Below are 11,260 nucleotides of genomic sequence, written 5' to 3' on the forward strand. Positions count from 1 at the left end.
CAAACTAATTTATTACTAAAATGCTGTCTGGAAGCTTTAACTGAAAATTGAAATTGTGTGTCTATTGGAGCCAGTGAAATGGTGTATGTGTATTGGGGTTGTTAACATTGTGCATCTGTATTGGGGTTACAAGCTTTGCTTTAGTATTATTAGGTGGCACTATCTGTTATGTGTTTAAGTTATAATTTAAGAAATATTTAAGAGCAGTTTAAGATGTCTCAAGGTTAGTAAAAGGCAAATAGAAACATTTACCACAAAATATAAAAGCAATCTGCTAAGTAATGCATATTAACACACCACTAAACTAGTTCTTGGAAGAACATTTCTCATGTTAAATTCCAGTAACAGTTTTCCAACATTAGTAACATGTTAAATAACTAAGCAGTAGATTTATCTGTTAAGTCATTATATGTCAGAGCTGCTACAACATCTGACACACAGCAGTTTAGCACTTCATAAATTTATCCTACCTTTATGGCTGATCAAATAAGACCAAATAGACTTTAAAATAATGCTGCAATATATTAGTTTAACCATTTTGTCATGGGTCAGATGTAAGAGTCATGTATGAAAAACTTCGGATGTTTGAGAGCCATAAGACATGAACAAATATTACACACGTTTTTATTATCACATACACATTGTGTTATATAAATTTTATATAAATATTAATAAATACATGCACGTAATAATATTTACTGATGTATGTAGTTTTTAAACTGTTAATTTGTATTAGTTACAATAATCACAAAGTACACACACATATACACCAAATGATTTAAAAATCATGGCTGATTGTTGCTTTAACTAAATTGAGCGTATGTAATATAGTAATAAACTTCGGAAACATCTAAGAAAAATATGCAAATTTGCATTTCATTAACATTAAATGAGAATGCCAAAAATTAAAACAGAAGGGGTAAAAACAGGTATATTTAATTATATTTATTTGCCTCAGTAAATATCTGGTAAAAACATGAGGAAAATATGTAAAACAATAAAATTAGAGATATTTTAATCAGATACCACCTTACAAAATATTAGTCTTATCATAATATCTTTCTGACAAACAGATATTGATACAATTATCAGGCTGTTTACTGTTAGTAGAGGTCTTGTGAGTTTTCCATCTTGGTTGTGAGTTGTTGAAGTTTGGCTGATATGTTGTCAAGGCTGTACGAATTAGCTTCATCAGCTGTTGATTTGTAAGGATTGCACAATGCTTCGACTTCACAAACTTCATTACAGAGTACAGTGATTCACAGCAGTATGTTATGCTGTAAATTGAAATGAGTCGCACATTGGTCTTTTTCAGTTCAGGATATTTTATTTCTGGAACTTGCTTCCAGAACTCAGTTGTAGAATAGGATTTATGGATCATCTTTAGATTCAGGTCTTCCTGTAGTTCTGTTAGTTCCATTTCCACAACAGCTCCAGTTCTTCAATAAAATTTTTGAACTGTTGGTGGGTTTCCCATTTAAGCATATGAAATTGACAGTTTCAAGAACAAATTTCATAACATCTTCATACTTGAAGTAGCTGGAATCTTCTTTCATCAGTGCAATTAATCTTGCATTTTCCCTACCATTGCAGGTGCTCCATCTGTTGCAACACTGAGTTTATCCAGTGGAATATCAGCATTTGTTAAGGCTTTGTGAAGCACATTTTTAATGTCAACACCACAGTTGTTTCTTTTAGTGCCACTAGGTCCAACATTTTTTTCTTTCACAGTTACATCTGAGGGAACATAACAAATAAATACTGCCGTTGTGGGTTGTCTTGTATATCTGTAGATTCATCAAGGGCTAAGCTGAATGCAAGGGAATTCTTTAAATCATTTTGTCTGCAACATCAGCACTCATTTGGGAGCTACGTCTCTTTGTAGTGTGTTGTGAATGTTGGTGTTTGTGGTATTAGTCACTGAAGTTTTGTGTTATTTGGATCTGACACTGCAACAACTTCAGCTATATTCTACTTAACAAATTCACCATCAGAATATTTGTGTTTAGCACAAGCGATATTTCATGATATAAAAAAACTAGCTTCAGTCATTGTGTCAACTTCTTTACTGAACGTTATCAACAGTGTCTGCTGGCTATTTAGTGATGATTTTAACACAGTTAACTTGTTTTTACGTAATTCTGATTAGGTTGATAATCAGATGAAAAGCTTTTATGATTTATTTCATACCGGTGTTTCAAGTTACTGGCTTTGTAATGCCTGAGTAACACATTGCAGATAAGACACAAAGGTTTACCTCTAACAGTGAATGCAAAATCTTCCTCTTACTGTGGCTTAAAATTTCTGTTTTCATTTTCATACTTTCACTTCTTACAATTTGATGATGCCATCTTACTTCACAAAACCTTCAAAGATACTTCTAAAACATTAAAGTGAAAGGAAACAATGAGCTCCAACATGCACAATGAGACCAAACTCTACTTCACCCAGTATCACACTAATTGTACAATTACAGTTCCTCTGTAGTCCTTGCTGATCCAAAATTTCTTTAATTCCTGATACAAATCTAACATTAAAATTAGGATTTAAATTCTTAAATATATCTACTCACCATGAACATTAAACTTATGTTTTAATCCAGTGGAGTCTCAATTTGTACCTGGTAAATAACTATAAAGCTTTAAAAATTTTTATTTACCTTTTATATTAATTGTGATGCAAGTAGGAGCTCAGCCAACATATTTCTGCAAGCTGCACATTATATGTCAAAGAGCCACGTGTAGCTCGCAAGCTGCAGTTTGGCCACCCCTGTTATATCTAGAAAAGATGATTGTCTGCTTTACTTCTTCATTTATTGTTTCATATTTTAAGAAAAATGTTTTGTAACTTATTTCTAAATAGTAAAAACCTATATACATATATAATGTATAATAATTTAAATGTTACACTGTAACACAGATTACTATTCCACTATAATACAGCCAAGACCAGGTTAGTTTTATATTACTGCATATGGTAACATATATATAATGTTAGTGAGGAACAACTAGAAGGCCAATATAGTAACAAAAAAGTATATATAAATATATAACATGATTACTCTTAAACTATTTAGATTAAATATTTGTATTTTTGTGTTATGTAGTCATTTTAGCAAAAAAAAAAAATATTGTTTGCTAATTTTTTATGATGGTTACAAGATTGGTCAGTTGACAGACCCCACATAGGGTATAGAAAATAACATAAATTATCAAGTCTTACTGAAAACAAATGTTTGAAATGTATTTAGGAGATTTTAGAAATTACACAAATAATATTTGAGGTTTTTGTGATGAATTTTTTTAAATATAACAGGAAATCATTTCTTACTTAGACTAGTAACAAAACAAATTATTTTCACAAACAAATCTTTTGTAAAATTATTTCATTAAAAAATTAATTTTTTTTGTGTACAAAAAACTTGTAACTTTAATAAAAGAGTACGAAATTTTGTGAAGGTATACATACTGTATTAAAAATTATAGGGTAAATATTTAACGTGTGCAGATGTATATGTGAACTTGTGTATTTTATACTGAGCCTATTATGAAAGGGTCAAGAAAGTGGACTGACTACCACTTCTGAGCCACAAGGTGGTTTGTAAGGGTTAGTGGGTTTTGTAAAACTGTATTTGTGTTTATATCAAATGATTATCATTAGTTAATATGTAAATTCTGTGTTTTTATCTTACTTTTGCTTAAACACAACTAACATAATTTGACTTGTTGGAGATTATTTCTCCTTTGTGTCAAGGTTTTCTGGTAAATAAAGTCATATATCAGAGGATTTTAAAAACCCTGTAATTTTGTTACACTTTAATTTCCAATTCACTGTTATTTTTCATTTATGATGTTTCATAAATTACATCAATTATGACAGAATCATTAAACCAAAACATTTTTTTTCTATACAAAAAAACAAAACTTGCTGGAATGATAGTTGTGTGTCTGTCCATGAGATTCATTGTTATGTCAGGCTAATAAAAATATATTATTATATATTAACCAGTTTGTAGTAAGACAGGCTTTATTATTTTTTTTATGTGTGTAGCTAGATTATAATCATCCTGAAATAAATAGGGTATTAGTCATATCAGTGTTTTTATAATGACTCTGGATATAATACCATTTTTATGTAATATTTAAGTTTTTCTGTAATGGAATTATAATCGGTGGTAAAATGTTAAGAATTTTATTGTTGAATGTTATGTACTGCAAGATGTTCATAAAGTCACTGTTCTAGGCAATAGCTGGTTTAAATGGGATGCAGCTTGGGGACAAGAAGTTGATAGTACAGAGAGCCAGTGTTGGAGCCAAGAACACTACTATGGCTGTAAGTGTTCTTTTATTTTTGTATCAGTATATCTTGGTATATATCTTTAACATCTAAATAGTATAGAATGTTTTTTGGAATCTGTAAGAATGCATATTAAAGCTGAAATGCTGTGCTCTAGACTGTTTTTATCATTTGTGGATTTTTGCTAATTTTTGTACAGGTGATGGTGTGTTTAGATTGTGTTCATGATCTGTGTATTTGACCCTGACATGTAGAAAATATAACTGACACTAAAAAGTGTGATGCTGTGATTAATTTATGCCTTGCAAGTAGCATACAAAAGGAGAAATAACATGCAAATTATTTATGGTAAGCCAGTCAGTGCATTTGGTTTACCATTTCTTCAGCTCTGGGTCATAAAAACTTTGTTTCACAATGTATGTTTATTCATAATGTGTGTTTTATAGCTGCAGCACAAGTAATTAAATGTTTTTTATTAAATGATTCATTATACCTTTTTTGGATCTACCTCATGAGGTTTTAAAGAAATTAAGTTACATAGAATTATTTGTTTTCCAGGTTCCTGTTCAGATTCAGGTACCAGGGTTGACTTTGTCTGGGGGGGCAGGACCTCCAACTGAAGTGTTGTGTCTCATGAACATGGTGCTGCCAGAAGAACTTGAAGATGATGAAGAGTACGAGGGTAAGTTGGTGTGTTTGCTGCTCACTCATATTTTTTTCATGCTTTTTTATTTTGTGACTTTGTGTTTAATTTCACTGTGAAAATGATTATGGGGTGTTGTCCTGGACTGTACTGGGGTGATATATTTGTTTTAAAATCAGAAAAATTCCAAATTCTGAAACAAAACTGGCCCTAAGGGTTTCAGAAAAGGGATTGTGGACCTGTATTCTCAGCAGTTTGAATAAATGTTTTGAAAGACATCCATTTTGACACCAAAACATTCCAGAATCCAAAGAAATGCAAAAGTACATTTTAATATCTTTCTGATTTGGAAAGCAGTAGGTTGTTTTGAAACTCATCACACAATGATTTATAGAGTTGTTACAGCTCCCAAAGTTTGGCTGGAAGAGTATGGACTTTTTTCATATATTTCTTGGTGTTTGGATAGGGTAGATGGTTCTTGAAAGCCTCATGAGACAGTTGTCATTTGGCATTATGCATTCATTTCAACCAGTGGACCTAGGCATCTCAACTGAATCAACATTTACTTGCAGAAGTTAGAGAATAAGTCATTGTACAAATGGTCAAGAGCAGGGTTCACCTTGTCAGATGACTATTGTCACAAAGCAATCATTTGTAAGTAGTGTAAGTTGGTCAGATAATATGTGAACTAATACCTTGTTCACAGACTAGTTCTACTTCCTACTGCAGCTGGATGCAAGAAGTGTATCCATTTGGAATGTGGCTAACTGAAACCAAATCCAGCTGTAATTTAAATGAAGAAAGATGAATTGTTATTGATTGCCATACTAAACTTCCAAGACATGACATTGTTAATGCAAGATAGGACAGAGATTCATTCTTCCTCCCACTGCATTAACTAGAAGTATAGTACCAAGACAGATGAATGTGGCTGCATGGTTACTGGATTTGAATCTTATTGAATATGTATTGGATTGATATAGAAAGAAGCTTAGCAGCATATGAAAGCAATGTTATGGAGATAGAAATGAATCTGATGGAGGTGTGCCTATATTACTTCAGAAGTTCACTGATTCACTCACTTTCAACCATCTATACACATTATATCTTAATGTAGAAAGTGTATTTTCATGAAATTTGGCAAGCTTTTGGTAAACATTACAATTATTTTGTACTCAGGCTTTTTAATTAAGTTTTCCTTAATATTTGTCTGTAAATTTGTAATTAAAGTGATTATTATGTTAAGATTAAATATACTTTTTTGTTCTTATAGTTTTCAAAATTCATTTGCCTAACTTCTAGAACTTCATAAATTGATAACGAAACGTTTTTAAGTATTTTATATGCTATTTTATTTGTGCTAACACTATACAGGCTCGACCCATTTGAATGACTATGTAACAAAAGATATTTACTTGTAACATAGATATAATATGTATCTCAGAACGGCTGGTATGGGTATTAACACTTATTGATAAGCAGAGGATGTTTCGACCTTCCTAGGTCATTTTCAGGTTAACAAAGAAACGTTTTCTGCTTATAGATATTATACATTTACACATTTCATAGTTTTGATATGTGAATTGGGTGAGAAATGAAGTTTCATGAAGACTGGACTTTGCTGTGTTTTTAATATGGTTTGTTTATTCATGTAAGATGAATCATATTTACAGATATTTTGGAGGATATCAGAGAAGAATGTAACAAGTATGGTGTAGTAAAAAGTATAGAAATTCCTAGGCCTATTGAAGGTGTGGACGTTCCTGGGTGTGGAAAGGTGAAGTATATAATGTTGCTATTTTAATAGTGAAAGATTCGTATTTAACTGTCACTAAGAGTTAGTGTCAATCCAAGTGCATTATTTTACCACTATGTTTGAAATTGTATTGAAATAGGTTTTAGAATTATTTTAATAAGTTTTTGTCAGTAAAGTTATGTTATTTAATAGTTACCTAGTTAGTTTTTTAAACAATAACTCAAAAGATGTTTAAACTTCTGTGTTTGAAGTGCATGTAGAAGTTTGAATTCTCTACTTTTCATTGGCTAGGATTTGTATTTATTGCTACCATTGTAAAAATAATAAAGAACATGATGAAAGTTCAATCCAGCAAATTCATATTCCTGCTTATACTTCAAGAATATTGAAATAGCATTGTTTTTTTTTTTTCATTTATACCCTACTGCCTTCCAAGTAGGGTCTTTAAAACACATGTTCTGAAGCTCTAAATCAGGGGTCAGAGACCATGCCTGTGAGCAGATGGAGGGCCATATTAAATTGAAATATCACATCCAGGGCTGGGTGATGTAATATTTCGTTTGGGGACTGAGGGCTGGATGATTTCGGTTTGCAGGCCAGATCTGGCCTTTGGTCCATAAGTTGTTGACCCCTGCTCTAAAACCCTTGTAAATGGTAAGAGCCAAACATCAAGACAATTTGAAGAACTTGCTAATCATTCTTTGTGACATATTTCTTGTTTTGTAAATTTTAAAACAGATAAGTAATTTTACATTTGAAGACTATAGGAACACTGAACTATTTAGAGATATGGGATGTTGCTGATGTTTGGTTGAAAATAAATATGAGACCTTAATTAGAAGAACAATCATTGTGATGAAAAGGCTTGAGCTATGACTTGTGATCTTAGAATACTACTGATCATAGAAACAATGTACGAGGGCTGTTCAAAAAATGTGGACTGTTTGAATTGCGCGGCTCCAGTTGGTTCCAGGGGAATCCGCTTGGTGTCGCTAGGTTCGCACAGATCAGCTGATTATGATGCCATTTCCCGATTGCAGATATCTTCATTTGTGTATTAGCTACACGGTTTTAAGTGAAGTGCGATTTTTTTTCGTTTGGCAGATTTCAGAATGAATGACCTGAAGGAGCAACGACTTGCTGTGAAATTTTGTGTTAAACTTGGAAAATCTGCAGCTGAAACTTTTGCTATGCTTAACACGGCTTACGGTGATGTTGCTATGAAGCGTACGGCTTGTTTCAAGTGGCATGAACGTTTTAAGGATGGTCGACAGTCCATTGAAGATGATGGCGCCCTGGGCGTCCCACGCCAACTGACGACCCACATGTCGACAAAATCAACACCCTGGTGCGGGCAAATCGGCGCCTGACTGTCAGGGAGCTTCTGAAGAGTGTGGGATATCAGTTGGATCTTGTTACGAGGTTTTGACTGAAAAATTGAAGATGTACCGCGTTGCTGTGAAATTTGTGCCTCAGAACTCGAGTTTTTGGCCAAACACTTGATCACTGTTCTTCCCCACCCCCCCTACTCACCTGACCTTGCTCCTTGCGATTTTTTCTTGTTCCCCAAACTCAAAAAACCCTTGAAAGGAAGAAGATTTGAGACGATTCCCGAGATTAAGGCAAATGCGATGAAGGAGCTGGAGGACATTACAAAAGAAGTGTACCAGGACTGTTTCAATAAGTGGAAACACCGTTGGGATAAGTGTGCATTGGGGAGGAGAGTACTTTGAAGGGGTCCCAGACCTGTAACTTCTAAATAAAGTACATTTTGTTTTATGACGTCAGTCCGCGTATTTTTTGAACAGACCTTGTATTTATTTGTTTTGTGGATTACCATAATGTTCCATTGGACAAAAAACATCAAATTAAGATGCTAATTAATGTGAAATGTGTTAAAGCTGGTCAAATGTACAAGAATCTTTATCAATAATATTGAAAAAAAATTCTTTTTTTTCACTTATTTCTTTCACAGTTTGAACACTTTTTCACATGTAAAGTACATATGGTGTTAGAATAAAATTAGATTGAAAATGTTTGGTTTTGTTGCAAAAAAAACTTAATTTTGAACAAATTGCTCCAACGTTAAGAATGTGCAGTTTACTAAAGTGATTTGATTTTACACCTGAATTAACTGTAAGGATTAATCCAGATTGTTCATGTTTTGGCTCTAAGCCTTATGAGCATACGTGTAAGTAAACAAAAGACTGTAGAGCAGAGGGATACTAAGTGGGTTAGTGGTTAAAAATTGGAATTCTGTTTCTTATGAAAACGTTTGATTTCAAGATGCATTTGAAAACTTGTAGCTTGTGAAACTTTAACTCTATTCACTTTTTTAGATTCCCTTTACTGGTCTTTCGAGTTGGACAGTTCTCTTTTGTAACTATAGCCTATGCCATGCTTATATCAGCTCATTGTGATTTGCTTGAATTGAGTTATTGTAGTCAGGTGCTAGCGTAAACTTTTACTGAGCGAGATTTCTTGCTTTCATTTGAAGCAAAGAAAATAAATTTTTCAGAAATTTTGTCAATATATATCCATCCCTACTTGTCTTTATAAGTGAGAGCATAAGAAAAGGGTATTTAATTAACTATATTCAGTTTTAGTTTGCTCTAAACAGACAGCTCCCTATGATGGGAAGATAATACCTTTTTGTCCATGCTGCAATATAAATTCAAGTTTAATTGATAGTCTGTGAAGGGCAGTGTTGTCATCACTCATTGGTATACCACTGTTCTCAAATTATTTTCTTAGTTCTTTCCCACATTCTGCAAGTATCAATTGAAAAGATCAAGTTCCTGTGTGCATAACACACGTTCTTGGTGAATGACTACCACAGTATAATTATAAAAAGTCTGTGAAGTTATAAAAATATAAAGCTTAATAATACATAATCCTTACCACAGTAACAAAATCTTCAACCAAATAGGAGTTTAACTGAAAAGTTATTTTTAATCCACATGTATTGTGATTATTAGAAGCTTTTATCCAGTTGAAGAGGTAATTCGACTCACTTTTTTACAAGAATAAGAATATTAAGTGGGTTTAATGAATGATACACAGGTACTTTCCATGAGGTTTTGAGTAGTAAGTAGTTTTATGATGGTGTGTTTTTCTGTTGTAACTGTTGTTTATATAACATGAAAATGTATAATTCTGAACTGTTAGGTGAAAACATATCTTATGAATAGTAATAATCCTGAATTTTAAATCTTTACAATTTCAGAGACCATATTTAGGCATCCAGTTAAGTTATTTATTTTAATAAAGAAATGAACTAATGAAATGATGTGAACTTAGGCATAGTAAAGGTGTCATAAATAGACGATTGATGACACTAAATCCATGTTCACATATTGATTTTTCTTCTAATCTGTTAAGGTTATTAATAAATATTCCAATTATTTGCAACACATTGTTAAAAAAATCTTGATTTTTTGAAGTATTTTAGACCCAAGTTGCTTAACTTGTATAATTTATAATTAACAGAATAAAAACTCTAAAGGGTCAGTTTCCGTATTTAAAAACTACACCAAATATAATCAATAATGGTTTTACCTGTGGCACAGTTTGTTATTATTCTGACAACAGCAAATGATCTAACAGTGGAGTTAATGTGTGTGTGTGTGGTTCAGTAGTATAACAACCACAGCTGTCTTTTTGTAGGTCTTCAAATCACAATATGTTGCATGCAGTAGATACTCTTGGTGTATTATACAAGTGAATCTTTTTCAATCCCACCTGGGTATGTTTCTGAATAATCACATTCATTATTTTTCCAAGAAATAATAAACTTTGGTTCTACTATTTTATGTACAAACACATGAGCTATAATTTGTTGGGTAGTCCAGTTTTAGAAATTCTGGCTTATCCTGTTGTTATTCTGTGAACACGCTTTAAATAATATGAAAATTCTATCATTAATTCAATCTCAACTTGATGGAGAATTTATACTTAGCTTAATTATTTATATGAATCTGTGCACACTGTCATATAGTTAGTACTGGCTTCAAATGCCTCTACTAATAAACAATAGTGCAACATAAACACTGTGTAGGTGGTTGGGAAGAATTAGCTTAAATCTGATTCTTTCTTTTCTAGCCTATGTACATTGTATTAATACAAAGTAAAATATTATCAAATTGACATTGATAAGAAGTACAAATACATTTTTGAAACTTGGTGTGTTTCTCCATGTGTTTAAGTATGATCATTAGATATTTTTTCCCTAGCTTTTAAGCTGCTCTGATTGGTCCTATCTATTTTAAAAATAAAATACTATTGATTATGTAAGTACTTAGTTTAATATTCTTTATATATTACGTTGCAAATGAAATAGGCTAGAATAGTTTTTATTTCATTGTGCAAAATGACGCTTGAGCATTTAGAAGTCTTTCACAGTTTTGTTGCTGTTAGTTCATATTGTCAGAAAGTCAATAGATAAATGGAATAAAATTTTCTTAATTTGTAACAAGTTTCATATGGCTTTTACTTCATAGGCATATAGTTCTTCTGTTGGCTTCTTTATGTTACATGCTATAGAAATTACAAGCTCATCTGTTCTT

General features: G+C 32.2%; 1 protein-coding gene across 3 annotated transcripts in view; it reads left to right on the plus strand.

Annotated features, from left to right (window-relative positions):
* LOC143240780 (splicing factor U2AF 50 kDa subunit-like) overlaps positions 1–11,260 on the plus strand; it is a 46,229-nt gene that overhangs the window by 30,762 nt on the left and 4,207 nt on the right. The window contains exons 9-12 of one of the 3 annotated variants that reach the window (XM_076483822.1): positions 4,243–4,332; positions 4,855–4,978; positions 6,613–6,716; positions 10,362–10,575. In XM_076483822.1, coding sequence (XP_076339937.1) covers positions 4,243–4,332; positions 4,855–4,978; positions 6,613–6,716; positions 10,362–10,484 — 441 coding nt within the window. In that variant the 3' untranslated portion in view covers positions 10,485–10,575. Of the gene's footprint in view, positions 1–4,242; positions 4,333–4,854; positions 4,979–6,612; positions 6,717–7,134; positions 7,272–10,361; positions 10,576–11,260 lie in introns of those variants that run through there. The other 2 variants (XM_076483823.1, XM_076483821.1) reach the window with 2 other exon arrangements.

This window comes from Tachypleus tridentatus, chromosome 13, assembly GCF_004210375.1.
Source record: "Tachypleus tridentatus isolate NWPU-2018 chromosome 13, ASM421037v1, whole genome shotgun sequence".
NCBI classification, from domain to species: domain Eukaryota; kingdom Metazoa; phylum Arthropoda; class Merostomata; order Xiphosura; family Limulidae; genus Tachypleus; species Tachypleus tridentatus.